The sequence below is a fragment of the Falco peregrinus genome, chromosome 3 (assembly GCF_023634155.1).
Source record: "Falco peregrinus isolate bFalPer1 chromosome 3, bFalPer1.pri, whole genome shotgun sequence".
Lineage (NCBI taxonomy): Eukaryota > Metazoa > Chordata > Aves > Falconiformes > Falconidae > Falco > Falco peregrinus.
This window is the reverse complement of record NC_073723.1, coordinates 88003352-88024018: the sequence shown is the minus strand read 5'-3', so window position 1 is coordinate 88024018 and position 20667 is coordinate 88003352. Positions and strand designations below refer to the sequence as shown.

Below are 20667 nucleotides of genomic sequence, written 5' to 3'. Positions count from 1 at the left end.
TCTCAGGGCAGGGACAGCTTCTTACAGCTGTGCATTGCACCCAGGCTGATCCCTGGTGTCCTGCAGCCCAAGGGTCGACGACCACAACACGCTGCTCTCACACAGAAAGGAGTTTGCAGGGTCACCATGGCTGTGCAGCTCTAACAGCTCAGAGAGGTGAGTTAAGCTCTCATCCGGAGTGTCCTGCCAGGATCCGTGTAACCACCTCCTCTTTTTGGCCACTGTGCAGGGCCACAGGGAGATGCAGTGAGCCCCCCGTGAGCTTAGATGCTGCCGTTATCTCTATCTTCTACATGACCTTTCCTAAAAAATTCAGGATGCAATAAGGAAACCTGTTCTTGGATGTCGAGCAGCAGTTTCAGTCTCAACCCAAGCAAGACTAGAGCTCGGTTCCTTGTAAGATGCATGGGCCAGTATCTTCTGATCTCTGGTACTGGTACTAATGTGGTGCTAAGCCTCAGGAGCCTGCTGAGCAGCTCAGCTGTCTTTGCGGGCCAGACATGTCTAGGGGTGATGTCAGGCTAATAATAACAGGCTGATTGTTAATAATAACAGTCTGATCTAGAATCTGATTCATGAAAGCATAAAGAACAGGAATATAATAAATACCAGTCAATGTGGTTTTATGGAAAAGGGGTCTTGTACCAACTTGATGATATATCATCATAATTTCATTCTTTTAGAACATAAGGTTGGTTCATATTCATAACTACATATGCAACAGGCTTGTAAAATACTAGATTTGTACAGTGTGACATTGCAGTGGGAGAAAAAAGCACCATACATCAGCAGAGCACGTGTTAAATGAGCTAAGAGTTGGCTGACTGACAGATCTCAAAAAGTGGTGATCAATGGGGAATCGCTAGTGACTGGATCTGTTTCTTCAATGGAAAATCCTGGGCCCAAAGCCATGCAGCTTTCTCCACTAGTGAGCTGGAAATGAAAGCTCCCTGAAGAAGCTGAAAGGGGCAAAAGTGAGGTGGACCAGGACAGCCAGACAGAGGTACTGGTCAGTCCCTGTTGGTATGCAGCCATTTCCATGCAGACTTTAGCTCAGCCAGCTGGAAAAGTGGTGGGCTGAGGGATCAAAGTACAATGGGCTGTGGCTCAGCATCTTCACTGCGTGATGGATCACATGCTGAGAGCTGGTGGAGCCAGAGACATCTCTTTGCAGGGCTTTGCATTTGGTAAACCTGCATCCCATGACAGAAACACTCTCAACAGAAAACTGATGAGAGATTGCGTACGGGATGCATGTAGGGAAGTGATTTAACAGCTTCAGATGGAGTCTGAAATTGGGTACATCATATATTTCTGGTGTCCACACTTTGGAGGGGATAGTGAGTTGTCTATGTGGGGAGAACACAGTCTAGACATAATTCCTTCTACAGCTATGGACGCCTCAACCCTAACAGAAAGAGCTGGAGGAGATAGTTACAGCGTCAGGAGAAGATGCATGCCCCAGAGGGTGTATCTTTTTAAAGTCTCTTTTAGTGATCCAGTTTTGTACCCTATGAGCTATAAGATATTCTTTTCTTCCCTGGGATCATCATAGGACTACAGGATAATTTGGGCTGGAAAGGACATCAGGAGGTCTCCTGACCTATGGGGGTCACCCCAGTTGCTCAAAGCTTTATCCTGAAACCCTCCCAGGATGGAGACTGCAGATATAACAAGCTGAGCAACTGCAAGCAGAAGGACTCAGCTTCAATTCCCAGGTGTGTTACTTGGCTACAGCTGGGTAGTTATAGACATGTGTCTCTGTGCTACATGTTGGCTCCTTCAGCCTAGCAGATTTGCAACCCAGAAAGAGCCCCAAAATGTTTGGCCTTGGCATTTAACAGCACCAGGTGAGTTTTTGTGATAGCCCTTTATCACAGCCCCTGTTTTGAGTGCTGAGCATCCATCCACTGAAAACAAGTGCCTCGAACTAGTCACCCATAGCTGCCCAAGTGCTGCAAAACAAGTCAATGTTGTTTGTCTTAAAGATTAAAGCTCATTTAAATGCATTGCTTCTCCCTGTCTCCACCTGATATCCAGACAAGATGCCCTGGCTTAGGTGAGTCAGTCCCTGGCTGAAGTCAGCAGCACTTCCAGCCTCACAGTTATCTCTGCGAGGCGGAGGCAGCTCTTGCATCGCGCTTCTCCCAGCCAGAGCTGTCAGGTCTCTAATCCTCTCCCACCCCCGATCCTTGCACTGGGCCCCAGCTTGGCTGTGACACGTCCTTGGAGGCTGCCCAGTTGCTGTGGGAGAGCTGTGCAGCCTTCTCTGCTCTGCGAGCCCCAAGGAAGATGTTGCAACAGAAACCAGCACCTGCAGCCAGGGAAGGGCATTTTCCACAGCCGCTGCTTTTGCAGGGAACTCCCTGGCTGTGTGCAGCACACGTAGCTCTCTGGCAGGATGCGGGAGAGGCTGTCAGTTGAGGGATTTTTTTCTTTTTTTTTTTTTTATTTATTTTATTTCAAGGATGCGCTGACAAAGCTCCAGGTGGCTGTTTGGCAGCCACGCTTTCTCCTTGGCTGCTGACGCCAACAGTGAGTGAGTCAGCCCTTGCCAGCCTCTGTGCAAGCCTCTTCCCTCCTGCCATTCAAACGTTTGCTCTGCTGGACAGTTAAAACAAATTCTGTCCTGAGGTCCTGCCCAGTGAGCGGCTCAGGCAGGGTGGCACAGCTCCTTGCTGTAGTCATGTCATGAAGCAGTGATTTGCAGAATCCTCTTTCTGAACTGTGGGGGTAGTCGTGTAAATCTGGGCAGAGTTTCCCTTTCCCCTCCTTGCTCGGTTTGCAGGAAAAGCTCCCAGGGCAAAACCCACCCCTGGTGGTCCACATTACTGTACCTTTGCCAAGCAGGGCCTAATTCCCCGCTCTTCAGCTACATTTGCTGCAAACATTTTAATTTTCTTCCCAACCCAAGCTCTGCCCTACATTTTCATACCTACGAGCATGGGAGTTTCCAGATGCCCCAGTGCAAACAGGGCAGCACCTCCCACCCTCCCGTGCCTGGCACCCAGACCCACAGGGTCCCCCAGATCCTGGGAGGTGAGACCTTCACCCCCGACAGCCTCCCAAGATTGCACAGCCTCTGCCTGATGGTGCATGTCTCCCTGGGCACAGAGGGAAGCTGGAAGGTCCCTTTCTGACAGCACGATGTCCTCAGGTTGCAGAAGGACCGATCCCAAGCAGGCTGACAGGAGCAGTGCCCAAGAGCAGCGTTGGCTGTGATAGCCAGCAGCAGTCTAAAACAAGCAAGGAAAGGTTTCATCATGGCTCAGCATGTAGCAAACAGGGAGCAAGGCAACCCTTACAAAGCATTTTTTATCCAGTCTCATGAGCCTGGACTATGGCTGATCTAGGCTTTACTGAAGACCCTGCAACATTTGCCTCCACAGCTCTGCAGGGAGCTGACTTTCTGAGGTGGGTTAGTAACATGAGTTAGGGGGAGTGCTGAGCCGTGGGTCATCTCCCAAGGCTTTGGGTCTCTCCAGCGTGGATGTCTCTATGTGAGCCGAGTGTCTGGGGTTCTTCTGTGGTGGTGAAGCTCTGAAAGAAGTGTCCATGACAGGATGAGGTCGGTCCCTCCTGAATACCCAGTATTGATTCTTTACTTGATCTCTGCTGACTGGAAAGGGAGCCCGGGATGACATCACACTGTGGGCACCCACCTTCAGGTGGGTGGATCTCACTGATTTTGGTGTTGGCAGGATTGAAAGTACTGACTGCAATACGTGGCTGTGATAGGGCTTGTAGGTACCCACCTCCTCTGCTGGGAATGGGCTAATGCACTGCAGAGCATGGCATGAGTTGGGAAGAGATTCCAGGACCTGTGAGCAGCCAACTTAGACCTTTCCAGAAAACTCAAGTTTGACAGACTTTCATAGTGCTCCTTTTAAGGAGGGCAGGAACACAGAGTCAGGATCTGGCCTGCAAAGGGGTGCACAGTTTTTGGTGACAGAGGGCAAGGAGGAATGCAGGCAGGTAGGAGACAGCATGTACAGGCAGGAGCACGGGCGGGTGTTTCTCCAGCACATGCAGCTGTGTTCGGAAGTCCCCCTGGCCCTCCTGGTTGGGAGGTGAGGCAGCAATTACGCTGATTGAAGGCCCGGTTGATTATTGCACAACAGTGGAGGCAGTGCCCCTTGCAGCTGCATGGTTCAAAGCCTGCAAGGAGATAAGGATCTGCCTTGCAGAGCACTTGGGGAGCGCTAGGGCAATCCAAGGACAGCTCTGGCCGCGCCACCCTGCTGCAGCCCTCACCTCTTCCAAGCTGGCATCTTGCTGAGCCTACAGCAGAAAGAGGGGAGTTTCCTTCCCCCTTCCCCATTTACCCCACCCAAGGCCTTGTAATTACTCAGGAGCTCACACAATTAGTGTCAGCTTTCCTTGCTTACCAGCCTGTTCATGCAAGCTCCTGCTTCTCAGCCTCCATGGAGACTCTGGTCTTTGCCTTCCTGCCTTGGTCATGGAGGGCAAAGTTAAAAATTCAGATGGTTTCATGAGCAAAGCCTGTTTTTTTGTCCAATGGGTGGTCTCTGCCAGTGGTGAAGGACTGAGAAGACCTCCAGTGGGTAGGGTGTGTGTAATGTCTCCTCTGGGTGGACTCTTGGGTATCTAACCAAGGTTAGGTCATGCTCTACTGGACATACCACTTAGGTCTTTATCTGCTTTTTTCATTGGTCTTGTAGGAATATGGTGGTGTTGGGAGCTCTCATGCTCTGTGGGGTTAAATCAGTGACTGGATTCAAATTCTTGGCATAGAGAGATGGACAAATGGGCCTTACAAGCCCTGTTGCAAGTAGTTTAATCGAGACTAACACTGAGCTATCAGACTAGCAGTGGAAATGTAAAGAAACCTGATCACACTCCTGAATTTGAAGCAGTAATGTCAGTGCCCACCTTGCCATAGCCTTGAAGCAGCTTCCCATGCAGCAACCTACCGGCCTGTGCCCCCTGCCCCTAACCCAGGGCTGAGCTGGTTGAATGTTTTCCCCTGGAAGAGCTGGACAACACTCACTGGAGAGGGTCCAAAGCTTCCCAAGATCTGATGGCTCTGTTGAGCTGTGTTGGTTCCCAAAAGCCCACCTCTTCAGCAGCCTGGCTGGTATGTTACAGGGCCTGGTTCCTCCAGGAGTCCCAGCTATGGGGCAGGACTGAGGTGTCTGGAGTTGGAAATGGATGGTGAGAGTGGGTAAGTAAAATCCGCTTCCAAATCAGACCTCTTTTCCTAGCAGGCCCTTCCTGTAGAAAACACCGAGTCTGGGTCATTTCAGCCTTCCCACCCTCCCAGGCAAGGGAAGCTGTTTTCTGATACATGACATGTGCCAGTTCCCGCAGAAATGCTGAGATACCTGCCATGTCTCTGAGTGTCGCATGTCCTGCCTAGGTCAGTTGCCTCCACAGTTTTAACTTGCTTGGTTGGCTCTAAGCCCGAAGAGCTTAGCTGGACCACAGCTAGACATAAATCATTAGTGGGGTTAGGGATAAAAACCACATTACAAAGGTCATTGTCCCATCCTGACCTTGGATGGACAAAATGCTTGTCCTGTTCTTAGAACTCCTCCAAGGGCTTGAATACCATGTCCTCCCTCCAAAAGTCCATTTCACCATCAGAAACTCTAACCCAATGTTTAACCCGGCTCCTCCCTGCTGGTGTACTGCCCAGTCTGCCCAGTCTACCTTCCTGAGTGGACTGCGGTCTACATGTGTTGCTCAGCTAGGAGACACTGCCCTGAGATAGTCACTGAGCTCTCCACCTTGTACATTTAGCTGTTAAACTGGTCTATCATAGGAGAAGCAGTGAGAGAGGGAGAAGCAGCCATCAGATCTCCAGCCACAAGATCTTCCTAACCCAGGTGTCCCTGGCAGGTGTGTTTGTGCTGGTGGACAATGTGTATTTAGAAGTTGGTTCCTCCCATTGCTGCTTCATGCCTGAGCCCAGAGAGGCTGGTCACAGTCAATCCAGGTATTTGGTGTATTTCTGCTACAAGGGTTGCCCACTGTATAGGTGACCTCAAGTAGTCAGGTTCTAGCACGCTATGAGTTATTAGCTATGGCCCCTTGGGGAGCCCAGCAGGGGCTTTCAGCTGGACCACTTGCCCAACAGCACCCTACAGCTTTGCCGTGGGGACAGCTCTTTCCATGAGGAAGAAAAGGCATCTCTGAGACTTACAACATCTTTTATCCAAGTACATCAGTTGCCACACTGGTCAGGATCAGGGTGGGTGTGGGGTCTGCTTATGTCAGCTGTTTGATGATGAAGTATGTACTTAAAAACCATGACACACTTTGGTAAGCGAGCAATGCAATTAACTTACTCAGCCAAGGCAAGTCCACTGCTGCAGACCAGCTCACAGCTGACAGACCCTCCTCTGAAGAAGACCTTGCTTGGGCTGGAAGTAAATGCTTGTGATGGTTGGACTTTCTCTGGCAAGGTGCTGGCTCCTGACCCTGCAGTGATCATGGTGGCTGTGCTGGAGGCCTGCTGGAACTGGGGGGCTGCCTGGCCTGGCAATCACTGCTGAAGACCTGCATGACGTTTTGCTAAGGGAGGGCTGGAGATGGAACATACAGTGACTATCCTGGATGGAACAGAGACCAGCCCATGGGGAAAAGGGCTCTATGTGAACATCTGGAGGCCTGGGTGCTCCCTCAGCACTTGCCTTAGCACTGGGCATATCGCTTTTCTCTGCCCTGGGCTCCACTTTATCCAATCTGTCTGCAACCCATCATCTAATTGCAGTAGGTCCAGCCCTTTCCTAGCCACCTCTGTTGTCTGTCCTGGGAGCTTCCAGGAAAGAAAAATGAGATGAGAGGAGGGAAATAACCCAGGGAATGGCTGGGACACATTTGGGATGGGACAGGAGTGGGCTGAGATCTTCAGCCAAGGGGAGGCAGCAGGACCCTTCCCCCCTCCCCCTTCCCGTGCACCCCTCCACTGTGCCTTGACTGGAGTTCAGCTCTGCCTTTGCTTCCCCCATTAGCAGCACCACAGCACACAGGGATGTACAAAACAGTGAATGCTTTTTATTTTGCTGCTGGAGTGTAACCACCGTAATTTCATAAAACTCAAAAAAAAAGAGAAGTGATTACTAAAAGGCATAATTTTTTTTTCCTTTTTACACAAGACCTAAGTAAACAGACAAGTTTCTTTTTAAAAACGTTATAAAGTGTCAAGATCCTATACCTCATCTGCATATTCAAAGTGATGCTGTCTGATACAAAAAGCATTGGGTATAATAATTTAGCTATGGCTCAGACCGAAAAAAGAAAAAAAAACCAAACAGTCATCTGGGCTTAATCTACATACTACTACGATTGCCCACAGAGTTAAAAAGGAAAATATGCAGTTCTTTGTTGCACAGAAAGAAACAGCAGGGAAGTCCAGAGTTCACTGGGAGATCATTTTCTAAGGGGAAGCTGAGTGCGGCGAAACGCCCCCCTCCCCGGGAATGTCTGCCAGAGCCTGCAAGCAGGACCCCAGCCGGCCTGTGACCCCCCTGCTGCACGAAGAAACCAGCCACATTTTTCTCCCACCAGACAGTATCCCATCCAACTCCACCCGCCAAACTGCACCTACCCAGCCTGCTGGAAGCAAGTAAGATGTAAGACCCTAGAAACAGCATGGAAGTCACGAATCTCCCTGTGTGCTTCCCCACTGGGACTAATAAAAAACAAACAAATCTAATAAAAAAAAAAAAAAAAAAAAAGAAAACGACTTGTTCTATTGTAGATAGAGCAAGACTCTTTGCTTCCTCAGGAAATCTGTTACTCATAAACCTCCTCATCTGAAGCTCACAGCCTAAGCACCACAGCATCAGCCTTACTGCAAGACTCATAATATGAATTTACAAAGGCAAAAGTTTTTAAATACGCATCACCAGACCTTTCTCAAATAAAGCGCTGCCCATCTGCGATGGCTGTGTTGCCTTCCTTCCCACTGCTGTCCCCACCGTGTGCTCCAATCTGACTGACAAACATGGAGAATAGAAGGGACATATGAGCCTCTTAAACAAAATGCAGATAAGGCCACACCTGTGCCACCGGTGAGAGGACACAACTATGAATTCCTGCTCAGACTTATTCCCCCATATGAAATTCAACCATGATCGATTCCCCGGCAAAGCCTACAAGCTCTTGGTTTGATGGTTAGGGCATCTCTGCTTTGACATCCTTTGGGTCTAAATCACCGAAGCTCTTGCTACCGGTTTGGAGCCCTGTCCCTGCAAACTATGGAGAGATGACAGCTTTCCATGGAGGAGGTGAGGGAGGTGGATGGAATGATGAGGTATAAAACTGACTTTGTCCTTTGCTTCTGCAGAAAAAGGCAGGGTGAGGTGGCTGGTTTGTAGCCAAAGCCATGGGGGTGTCTGTTGCTTATGACGTCTGCCAAAACCCAATGGAGGCAAATGGAGCAATAACAGAACTGGCAAATAAATCAGATTTTTAAGGCTCTCCTTTCAATATCTTGGCATCTGAGGTGAAACAAGATCAGTGTACAAGGAGAGACCCCAAAAGCAGCCCAAACCATAAGCCCTTGGCTGCTTAGGCTTTGCTCTGGTGCTATGTGTCTACTGAGCTCCAACCTTCCCTCTTCCCCAACTGTCCCAACGTTTCTGTGAAGGAACTGGGCTCTTTGTGAATTTTTTTCACCCAAAACCTGGTTGGAAGACCCCTCAATTTCCCCACCCTGTTAGGTTTCTGTAACCCTGTCTAGGCTGAAACATCAAGGAGCTGGTACCTCAGAGGTAGGAGCCCAAGTCTGTATCAAAAAAACCCCAAATATTTGGCAGTCCAACCCAGAGAAACCTTGGGAGTGGGTTCAAGCCTTCCATGAAAGGACAGCAGCACCTAGGCTGCTGAGGTGTCCTGTCTATGGGAGGTGACAGCAAGTTCCAGGACAGGAGGGAGATATCCATTAAAAAAAGAAAAAAGAAAAAAGAAAAAACAAAAAACAAAAAAGAAAAAAAAATAGGACAATTAAATTAGCATGGTTTTGGGGTTTTTTTGCAGCGACTCATAAAACTGGAGAGTATCAAGATGCCACTCTGCCGGCCAGAGGTGCTCAGGTTTTGGCCACATGGATTGTAACTGGCCAAGGACTACCCTTACACTAGAAGCTCCCCTATTTTTAAGGTGGATGGGTTGATGCTACATAAAGCGAAGGAGCACTGCGAAGCCTGTCCCCCTCGTGTTCCCTCTAACAAGCCCACTAAGCCGAGATCCGAGTGTACTCTCATCAGAGCTCAGCACTGAGCATTGCTACTATCAAACCCTGCATGGAGGAGGCGGCGAGTTCCAATCGCCAAAGGAGGCTGAATTCAAGCCCCGCTGTCCCCACCCCAACCCCAACTCACAAGCATCGTGGCTGAAGCCTTGGACCGCTTGCCCTGGGCAACCTGCCATGCAACGCTCCCAGGAGCGTGGGTGAGGAAACCATCTCTTCTTCTCACCAGGGCAGAAACACCTGCAAGCTTGCAAGGCGGTGGTTCCCACTGCTTTATCCTAAACTCTTCGCATATCATGGCACAGCCTGTTATGACTGGGGAGCACACGGGACCGCAAGGTCCTCTGCCTAAGAGGGATTTGGGCTATCCCATTGCAATGCCAAGCCACCTCCTTTTGTCCCCGGGGATGAAGCAGCACCTATTTTAGCAGCAGGACACACCCGGACAGTAAGGGAATGGTGACCCACCCAGCATGACTGCTGTGTTACAGGATTAGGCCTTCCTATCAGCCCCATTGCTCACCCTTGCCAACAAACACACTCTGACCACTGCCACCCTTCCTACGAGGCACGGGAATCAACAGTCTGGAATGGGGTAGGAGAAACTCAGGGGGCCAAGGGATGTCCCGCAGCGTGGAGGCTAGGACAGGCCCAAGGTGTGTGTTACAACAACTCTGGGGCGATGTGTGGAGGGTCCCCACCTCATCTGTCACCAGAGCCCATGCCATGGGGTGGCTATCCCTGCCGTGCAGCCAGGCTGGCCCCTATCAGGAGAGGAGGAGTGGTGCTGGAAATGGCTCCAAGCTCCTCCTCTGCCCACGTGTGGAGGCATGAAGCCATCCTCTACCCTTCTGCAGGTACTGAAGTTGTCTAATCCTCACCACTTATCTGAAGAGATCAGCCCTCTGAAGCAAATGTCTCTGGATAGTCTATGATTTGGAAGGCACACAAACCTCTGGAGATACCCAACACAGGCCACTGAAGGCATCTCAAGTTGGGTGTCCCAATACCACCAGACATTTTATGACTAGCCCTCCTTGCCCCAACAACTGCGATCCTCTGCAGCTGAGGGGGTGAGCAGCAGCGAGCCCAAAGGACACTTGAAGCATCCACTGGGCCACACGTATGCCCTGGTGACAGCGGATGGCAGCCATCCATGACTGAGTGCTGGGGATCGGTCTGAGGAGGCCATGGGTCACCTCCCGGGCTCCACTGGGAAGAAATGGGAGAAAGAAAGGCCAGAGGACGTGCGGAAGACAAACATATTTTTTTAAAAGTTTTTTTTTTCTTTAATTAGCAAATTTCTTATCCTTGTCAAAAGAAAAAAAAAACCCACAACCCCTATGTGCCCACCGCTCCAGCTGCTGCAAGCGTTCAAAGGCAGAAAGTCGAGAGATGTTTAATGTCCTGGCTCAGGGGCAGATCTGAGTCCACCCCACCAGGGCATGTGCCAGGGGATTCTGGGGTGCCAGGCGCTGTGTTACAGATGCGGGAAAGGCAGATGCAAAATTTGGTGATGTGCCCTTGCTAGGAGCACCCAAAATCCCCCAGGAAAGCTGAAGCCCAGCCCCTTGGCCAGGAGACACAGCAGTGGAGGACATGGACATGCCCTGAGATGCACATTGTGTTCCCAGGACATTGCAGCCAGAATGGGGGTTTGTGCCGTGGCTCAGTGATGGGGACATGACACAAGAGAACCCACCACCCCGTACACTGAATTTGGAAGCTATAAATAAGAGCACTCCACACTTTGGGGGACTCAGCGCTGACCCTGCACCCTGCCAAAGCTGGGTACCTCAAAGCCTCACCATGGTCCTCAAGTTTCCCAGAGCCTCTGCCTTTGCTGCAGCAAGCCCCCAATGAGCCCCATCTGCAGCATCCTGGCTGGCATCAAGGCAACAGGGAGAGGGTGATGTGGCACAGGGGTCAGGAGACACAGAATAGTGCTGGGGGACTTAGCTCAGCCCTTCCTGTGGCCAGAGGGCCAGCACCAAGCTACAAGCTGCCTTTACCTCTCCCTGCTATCACCATCTTCCCCCCTGAGGCCACTGCACCATCCCCACTTCTGTCCCCACTGCTACAGCCCTTATTTATAGGGAAGAGGTGGGAAAGGGTTTTTCTGGGAGTGCTCCAGCCCTCCTGCTCCCCATCCCTTCCCAACTGACACAGACCTGCCTGCATCACCCCAAACCAAGCACCCTTTGTCCAACCCTCTCAGTGCAATGGGAGGGGAAAGGGAGAAGGAGGAAGGCGATGAAGAACCATCACATGAGCTCATTGCCTGTAACACCAAGAGTCAAAGGGTAGTGCTGCCTTCCCTCCTCAGGGCTGTAGCTGGAGAGAGCAGCCTTTTTCGGGGCTCCAGCAATACGACCGTGCTGTGGGTGCTGGAACACGCTGGTGGTGCTCCATGTCCCCCCACCCCAGCTCTGGCAGTGGGGCGGCGCATGAGGTGCACAGGGCTGGGCAAGGAGGTGAGGGGGTGGGATGTGTGCGAGTGCCCGGGTGTCTGTGTGCACAGATTTTGGCAAGAGGTCGTTGAGGTTACATGATGCAGCATTTGTTCTTGTGGTTATGAGGGTCCTTAAATCGGAGTCTCTGCTTTGGTCGGTATTTTTCCAAGTACGTCAGCTGCTTGCTGTTGATGGCTCCTCTGCGCTTCCTGCGGGGACAGAGAAGACCCAGCACAGTCAGTGCTGTGGCAGGAGAAGACCTCCCACCCCACAACCACTTATTTCAGGGTGCTGAACTGCCCTGTCTGTAGCACAAAGGGATTATGGAGGCTGCAGCCATGTACATTCTTCAGGGATGGAGGCGGGCACTGACCCCAGCAGCTTTTCTCACTCATCAGCCCTGCAAGTCTCAAGACATGGACAGCTGGGAAGGCAACAATTGGGGCAGCTGCCAGAAGCAGGCTGCCCACTGAGAACCCCCCCAAGATGCTCTCAGCTGCTGCCCCAGCCTCCTGCAGCCCTGATGCAAAGGCACAGGGTGCTTGATATCAGCACCTCCCTCTTCCTCCTCCAAGGAGAAAAGCAACCCTGTTGCCACCCCAAAAAACTGGGACATGCCAGACCTCTCTGTTCCATCAGGAGAGGGGCTGCTTTCTCCCCTAACACTGAAACACTGCTCGACTTACTGTCGGATGAACTGGATGGCGTCTTCATACTTCATCCCACTCTCGATCAAGGCCAGCGCAACAAGGACGGGAGCACTGAAAGGCAATGGCAGCCCCGGTCACTCCCCAGCCACGCGGCCCAGAGACTGACACCCCAACTTGGGATGGGGGGACATGCCATGGGGCTGTAATGGTGGCATTGCAGACAACTGCCAGTAGTGACTTTTAGTTCGTAATTTCTTGTCATTTTACTGCAAGTGGTGCCCCAACCATGATTCTGGAGCAAGACCCCTATGACAGGGCTGGCAGCTGTTTCCTGCTCTTCTAATGAGCACAGGGACTTTGGAGGCAAATCTATCGGAGAAGTGGATGTGAATACACATGCAAAACCTGACCTGTGCTGTGGGGAACAGCAAAATGCAGCAGCTCTCAAAAAGGATCAGCTCCCAGTTGCAGCGGCATTTTGAAGTATTTACACGATGAGCTCTTTAGCAAAAGCAAAACAGCCACAGGGCACTGGCAGGACAGCACTGAGCCACCCAGATCCCCTCCAGCACCCAGGGTTTGGCCATAAGAAGCACAAGGAGAAGCTCCGGCAGCAGAACCCCCCGTCAACACCTGTTCCCACTCAGATTTTACAGCATGCAAAACCCCTGCTCAAAGCGGGACCGGGGAAGGGAAGGAGCAGAGCGAGCATGGTTTTCCCTCTCCTCCCTTCATGGGTGGGGTGGCAGCTGAGGTGCCGGGCTCTGACTTACCGCCCCAGGCCGGCCACGCAGTGCACGGCCACGCAGCAGCCAGGGTCTTCACAGAACTTGGTCTTCAACAAGTTGAGCCAATCTTCCACTATCTTGCTGGGAGGAGGTGCTCCATCATCGAACGGCCAGTCCTGCGAGGCGGGGGCAAGGTCAGGGCAAGAGAGAAACACTGTCGAGACTCTGGGGAAAATCTCAGGGAGACTGCTTTTTACTCAGGGTGGTGGTGTTTGGGACCTTGGCAGTGGGGAGACAGATGCACGTGCCAGAAAGCAGGCTCACAGCGCAACTCTGTGGGGATGCAGCGGGTTCTGCGGCACCATCTGGCATGCAGGAATCCCCCAGCTGCTTTGGCTCAGGGTTTGCAGCCATACAAGCCTATGTTTGGGGTCCTCCCATCTCCCATGGAGAGTTTCAGCCTTGAGGAGCACCTACAGGATCTGCAACATGGTCCCCATGTCCTCCAGCCTCTGCAGACCAGAGTGGCCATCGCCTGCCTCCTCCCCATTCAGATGACCACAGATAGCTTCGGGGCGATGCAACTCCCATCTTCCCCTGCAGCAGCTCCCGTCTAAATCCAGTACTTGGGAGCACAAAGCCACTTTGTAGGAAGTTTAAGCAAACGTGGCTTTGAGGTGGCTGAAATCTCAGGGCCTGACGTGGTGCTGAAATTCAGCTTGCTGCCACATGTGGTGGGTGGGGAAGCTGAACACAGAAATCCCAAAAGGATGCTCTGGGGACCCCCTAACGCAGCACTAGAGAGAGCCAAAAGGAGTGAGACAGACCCCTCCAAATGGGGCCATTTAAACAGCATCCTTCAGGAAAGGCTGTTAAGGGGCACAAAAAACCCCCAAGCCCTTCTTCTTCTGTGCTTCATCCTCAAGCTGCAGGGACTCAACATCGGAGCTTGGTGACAAAGTGGGTAAAAGAGGTGCCGCATTAAGCATTCCTCAGGCCTAGGTTCTGCTATGGGGGAAAAGTGTCCTGTTCCATGCCTGCGACTGCTGCAGCATCCTGGGAAAATGACGGTGTCTCCCCATGGGCACCGGCAGCCAGTTAAGGCTGCACACCTCTCCCAAAATGGGGATTTCTCTCCCAAAATGAATCTGGCAGAAGGACCATGGCCACTGGCTATGCAGCAGTGAGAGGCACAGGAGGGCAGCATCACTTGGAGGGGATGCAGCATGGTGAGCCCTGGTGTGTGGGAAGCACTGGGCCATAATCCTTGTATTTGAGGAGTGAGTTCCTAAGCTGCTGTGCTGGAGTCATCCTTGGTGTAAGATGGCAAAAGAAGCTTCTTCACTTCAGTGTTTGAACATCTAATGTGATTTCAGTTGGGCTTTGCTAGGAAAGGAGCACATTGGGCTTCAGAGCATCCTAAGGCTTGAGTCAGCCCACCCTGTGCAGCCTGCTGCCTGGCCTGCAAATCCATCTCCACCCCACGGTGCCCAGAAAGCTTCAGCCATGAGTGCAGGTCACTGGGCTCACACCAGGGATGACACACCATGCCACAAACCCATCAAATCATACAATGGTTTGAGGTGGAAGGGATCTTCAACTATCATCTAGTCCATCACCTCCACCATGGGCAGGGACATCTTTCACTAGGTCGGGTCGCTCAAGAGTCCCATCCAATCTGACCTTGAATGTTTCCAGGGATGGGGCACCTACCACTTCTCTGGGAAACCTGTACCAGTGTTTCACCACGCTCATTGTAACAAATTTCTTCCTTATATTCAATCTAAACCTATCTTCTTTCAGTTTAAAACTATTGCCCCTTGTCCTGTCACTACTGGCCCTGGTAAAAACTCTGTCTCCATCCTTCTTATAAGCCCCCTTTACGGGCCACAGTAAGTTTACCCCGGAGCCTTCACTTTTCCAGGCTGAACAACCCCAGCTCTCTCAGCCTTTCCTCACAGGAGAGGTGTTCCATCCCTCTGATCAGCTTTGTGGCCCTCCTCTGGATCAGGCTCGTAACAGCTCCGTGTCTTTCCTGTACTGCGGACCCCAGAGCTGGACACAGCACTCCAGGTGGAGTCTCACCAGAGTGGAGTAGAGGGGCAGAATCCCCTCCCTTGACCTGCTGGCTGCGTTACTTTTCATGCAGCCCAGGATACGGTTGGCTTTCTGGGCTGCAAGCGCACATTGCTGGCTCATGTCCTGGTTTTCATCCACCAGTATCCCCAAGTCCTTCTCCGCAGGGCTGCTCTCAGTCCATTCATGATACTGGGGGTTGCCCTGAGCCAGGTGCAGGACCTTGCACTTGGCCTTCTTGAACCTCATGAGGTTCACGTGGGCCCAGTCATCAAGCCTGTCAGGGTCCCTCTGGATGGCATCATCCATGATGGGTATCAACCACACCACTCAGCTTGGTGTCACCTGCAAAGCTGCTGAGGGTGTACTCAATCCCACTGCCTACGACATTAATAAAGACATTGAACACTACTGGTATATCAAACACAGTACGTCCATCCTGCACCATAAACCTTCCTACCCCGAAACCCACACAGTGTTGATTCTCCGGCAGGATTTCTGCCCCATCTCCAAACTGCTGGAAGATCTGCCAAGCAGATGCCCATGGCATGGGACATCCACGTCTGGCACAACATGGTAACCACCTTCAGAGATTGCTCAGGATCCCCTGTGAAAGAGCCAAAAGCAGAGGACGGATCCAGAACACTCAGGGAGTGTGTCCAGTATGGGACCACCATACATGTGGGCACCGTGGCTGCGAATGCTGGCACCATGGCACACCACACCAGACCAGGCCTCACCTAGCTTGTGCCTCGTTCCCCAAAGAAAGGGACAGTGCATGTAGATATAAACTATATATAGAAATACATTTGATCCAGGTATATACAGAGATATCTCTATATCTGCATACATCTATCTATCCATAGACAGAGAGGACAGAGATATATCTCTATATCTTATACCCTATATTGTTCCTATATAGTTATAGAAACTTATATAGAAGCTATATAGTTTCTATACAGTGTCTTCTGTAGTTTCTGTATCTAGGATATTGTTATCTCCCTATATAAAACATATCCTAGATACAGATATTTCTCTATATATGTAGAGAGGTATGCATATCCTAGATATAGAAACCTGGAGGACTCCAGTCAGAAACAGGGTAAAAGGCAGAATTTGATGTGTAAGTGAGCAGATATGGCATCCTACATACAGATTCTATAGGTAAGATACTACTATCTTTCTTTATAAGCTATCTATATAAAGATATAGCATCTGTATCTAGAGAGATACAGATGCAGATCTGTGTCTAAAGAGACATAGGATCTTTTCTCTACCTATATCCTGTAGGATATAGGATATAGCTCTCTCTCTCTCTCTCTAGGATATACATTATACAGAGACAGCTATACAGAGAGGACCTACACACACAGGACCACCCCAGGAGACATGAGGCACTCCCAAACCCTTTCCTAAATAATGAGCAGAGCCTCACTCTCCAGCTGGAGCTCAGCTCCCTGGCAGGGCAATCACGCCAGACATCATCTCCAATTACTTATCAGCCAAGATGCAGCGCAGGCAGCTGCCTGCTCTTCCTCCTTGCCTTTTCCTTGCTGCATGCTCCCCTTCATCCCCCTGAGCTGCACCAGCCGGCTGCTGGAGCTGGAAGAGCAAAAAACCCGGCCCCCCACTCCCTGGATAAGATAAAGCTGGGGGTAACAGGAACCACGTGCATCTTCCACGTGGGATCAGGCGCTCTCATCCCCTGGATGCTTTAAAGCCTGAGCAACAGGCAGGGAAGGCAGCTGCCGACTGAACCGTGTGAGTCACAGTTTCGGGTGTGTGGGCAGTTCTTGCCTTTTTTTTTAAAGCACCAGCCTGATCTCAGCCTGGGGAGTGGGGAGCTCGCCCCGAGGGTGAAGTTCAAATCCTGCTCCTGGGCAAGCGTGATGTCGCAGGGTGTTTAGCAGAGCTGAGGGATGGGAGCATTTAAGCATGGGGAGACCAGCCCCGCCGGTGCCCATCCTGCTGTGCACCTACCATGACGGTGATCCCGTCCTTCTCCAGGGGGGTCTTGTCATAGGTCACTTCGCACACTCGCACAACTGTGGTGGCACCATACTTCTTCAGGTCCTGGGGAGGGAAGGAGAAGGACGGGTCTGAAAAAACCTTTTGAGTGAACCCAAACACATCTGAGCCCTGCTATGGCCTCATGGACCACTATGGACCATAAAAAAGCTCCCTGTCCCATCTCTGGACCCTTGAGCAACCCCCCTGTGGTCCATCCAGCCTGGGAAGCATAAGGAAATACGAAATCCCAGGGCACCATGGGATTTTTACCCAGCACCGAGTCACAAGCACCAACGGGGATGTTTATTCTTAAGCCCCCGACAGCCACACCAGTAAGAACTTTACATCCCATGAAAAGAAACATCCCCACCACAGGTGCAAGTCTCCTTCAGGAGAAATTATTTGTGCCTGGCCAGGTTGTAACTCCCATGGCAGATATACACGGAGGTGGCTGCGGAAGGGGGGAGGGGGTTGCAGTGCACCCTGCAAATCTTGCAAATTGCTCAGGGGCTCCTTCTTGACCTCACTGCTGTATCCCATCATCACTCCAGTGTGCTGCAGGCTTGGGTGTGGGACTTGGGCTGTTTCCATCGTGGATTGTTGCCTGCTGCAAGGATTGCCCCTGGATTATGTGCAGGCGTACCGGCCTTGCTGGGCACAGTGTGAGATCATCCCCTTCAATGATCCATCTCCTTCGTTCCCTGTGTTTGCTCACCAGACCACGGCAAACCTCCACACACTTGGCAGCTCAGCCAAAAATCTAAGAGGCTGGAGAAAAGAGGAATTTTTCCTCTTTCTCACTGGTGCTGTCCCCATTGTCTTGTAGGGTATGGGGTGGCTGTTCCCAGATCGCAACCACCTTCTAAGGCTCTCTCGAGCTGGTGGTGCTTCCACGTGTTTTTTTGGATGTGCAGTGGGGGGGGGGGGTTCCTCGAGCTCACAAGGTGCCTCTGCTGCCAGCACACTGGACCTCAGCGCACTTTAGGTCTCAGGTAAAACCCTTTCGCCAGGCCCATGCACAGCCCCAGGTCCCACCACAAATGCAGTAACAACCCAAAATGGCTCCTCATAAGCAGAAACCGCTTGTGCTGGCTCATCTGAACCTGCAGGACACAGTGTTTCTCCCAAGCATTGATAAAAAGAGCAAGCTGAAGCCTTTTGCCGCCAACCATGGACACGCATCCATTAATCCCACCCCTCCAACTCCCAGCTACTGCCAGTGCTGGAGGCAGTGTTCCCAGGCAGGGCATCTTCACTGGTTCCTACAACACTGAGCCCCTCCAGCTCCTTTTGCAGCACCCTACAGACTCCATGCACTGGAAAGATGCGGGATACTTGGGATGAGAAGTCCTTGTTGAGGTGCTGGGAGATGCAGGGGAGGTTGCATGCATCCATGTGTGCCACTGCAAAGCCCCTTGATGTGATGTGCTGGTGGAGCTGGCAGGGGATGCAACAGCAATGGGGAAACTTCTCCATCTCTGCCACGCCCAAACGCCACACTTGAGGTCCTCCAAAACATCCTACCCCAGAAAGCGGGCAGTGATTGGACCCACTGCCCTGGGATGCCACCGGAGGCTGTGGTACCAAAGGGATGCACCACTGCTGCATCCTACACAGGATTGATCCCTGTTGCATCTCAACATCAGCTTTTAGTCCCAAAATGCACAGCTGAGCCCCTGCGTTCCCCTTCCAGCCTCCCCTCCTTACCTCCAAGAAGGTGCTGAGTGTGGCATTGGTGGGGTTATGGGTGATCAGGAACCTCATGTTTTTGTAGCAGACCTCCACTGGTGCAGGGCGGTTCATCCGGGCCATGGTGGGATGGGAGGAGGATGAGGTGGTGCTGATGGTGGGAGAAAAACCCAACAAAAGTGTGGCGTGGAGGGGAAAAAAGACCCCAACAACTCCTCTGCACTTAAAAAATAAAAATAAAACAGGATCGAGAACTCAATATACAGATGTTGTGCAAATAATCCCAGCTCCTGGGAGCGTGCCTGATTCCTCGACACACTGCAAGCCCCCCAGTGTAAAAAGCCAGATGGGAAAAAATAATATTAATGGTAATAATAATAATATTATTAATAATAATAATAATAATAATAACAATAAAAATCCCTTTGCTGTAGTGTCGGCGTCCTCGGCGTGTGTGTGACGGTGTGTGGCTGCCGCCTCCGGTGCCGCACGCTCCCTTGCGCTCTAGAAAGGCCTCTGCATGTGGGGTGGTGGCGGTGGCGGGAGGGTGACCCCCGTCACGTTACCCCATCAGGGTATGTGGAGTACTTGGGGGCGGCACAGGGGGCCGGGAGCCTATGGGGCGGCGTCGGCGGCGTCCAGCAGCGGTCCCTCGCTGGGGCGATCCATGCACGGGAGCCTTGAATGGTTGAGTCGGAGGGTCGGGATGCCGGGCGAGACGAGGTGAGGCGGCTGTGCGCTGCTTCACAGGGCGGGCTGCTGGGGGCTGCGGGGCTCAGAGCTGCTCCTCAGCACCTTCATAAATCCCGGCGGAGAGCGAGGCTGCAGGGGAGGGAAAGAGAAACAGGGTGGTGAGAGTGTTCTCCTCCCCAGGCTGGCTCCAAGGAAGCCCCTGGCTGGGACAGAGGGGACATGGTGCCCCCACATGTGCCGGCACCTGCTGCATCATATACACATACAAGCATCCCTGACCACGCTTATCTTCGCAGGAGACCATAGATTAGAAAGCCAGGTGGTATTTAAAGAAAAAGCCGAAATACCAGCTGAAAATCTGAAGTGACACTGGAAAGCTGGGGGAGGCAACTCACATTTCCCTGCAAAAGGGAAAAGCACATGGCAGGGAAGGGGCTTGCTCTCATGCCACTCAACATCAGCACCCAGCTGATGTATTTAAGCACCCGAGCCACGTGGGCCGACTCCCCTGGCACCCACCCTGTCCCCCCAGACCTCACCTTTGTATCCCTGAAACGCACGGTGAATATTTCCACCCCAAATACAGCTCTCTGCCCGAAACCAGCCACCGCTCCCCCTAATCGGCCACATGCTCCTGTGCTGCTCGAGCAGCTAATGTCCACCAAATGCACCTCTAATGCTCTTAGGCAAACTAAGCCGCCTGCAAATGAGCTTTCTCGGGAAGGGGCGGGGGAGCAGAAGAGAGGGTCGTGGGTGCACTGTTTTGCCAACACTAGTGATGGACATGCCTCCCTGCTCGCTCATCCGCACCCCCATCACTGCTGGCACATTGCTCCCTATAAAATACCCTGGCACTGCAACACGGGGCATCTTTGCCTTCCAAGGATGGCAATGGAAAGAATTAAGAAAGAAAATCAATTCCCATTGTGGAAATGCCAAAAGCCAAGAGAGGACAGGCTCAGGGGGAGGTGAGGATGCTGCCAGCCCCGCTCAGAGCTGAGGGAAACCCAGCGCTTCCCCGGGTCGTTACCCTCCGGACTCTTGTTTTGAAGCTGGTCCCTTCCCCAGGTCAGCAGCTGCTTAGCGCCGCATGGCCAGAGCCTCAAAATAGACCATAAGCACATAAGTAACCCAAGCCAAGCCAGCAT

At 51.9% G+C, this 20667-nt stretch overlaps 1 protein-coding gene across 5 annotated transcripts in view; it reads right to left on the bottom strand.

The window, feature by feature from the left end:
- Window positions 1-7000: 7000 nt before the first annotated feature.
- PTP4A3 (protein tyrosine phosphatase 4A3) overlaps window positions 7001-20667 on the bottom strand; it is a 45906-nt gene continuing 32239 nt past the window's right edge. For 3 of the 5 annotated variants that reach the window (XM_055799079.1, XM_055799081.1, XM_055799082.1), the window contains exons 2-6: window positions 18845-19648; window positions 17108-17200; window positions 13097-13227; window positions 12360-12434; window positions 7001-11882 (exon numbers count right to left, since the gene is read on the bottom strand). In XM_055799079.1, the coding sequence (XP_055655054.1) occupies window positions 11765-11882; window positions 12360-12434; window positions 13097-13227; window positions 17108-17200; window positions 18845-18949 (522 nt within the window). In that variant the 5' untranslated portion in view covers window positions 18950-19648 and the 3' untranslated portion in view covers window positions 7001-11764. Of the gene's footprint in view, window positions 11883-12359; window positions 12435-13096; window positions 13228-17107; window positions 17201-18844; window positions 19649-19785; window positions 20014-20058; window positions 20654-20667 lie in introns of those variants that run through there. The other 2 variants (XM_055799080.1, XM_055799078.1) reach the window with 2 other exon arrangements.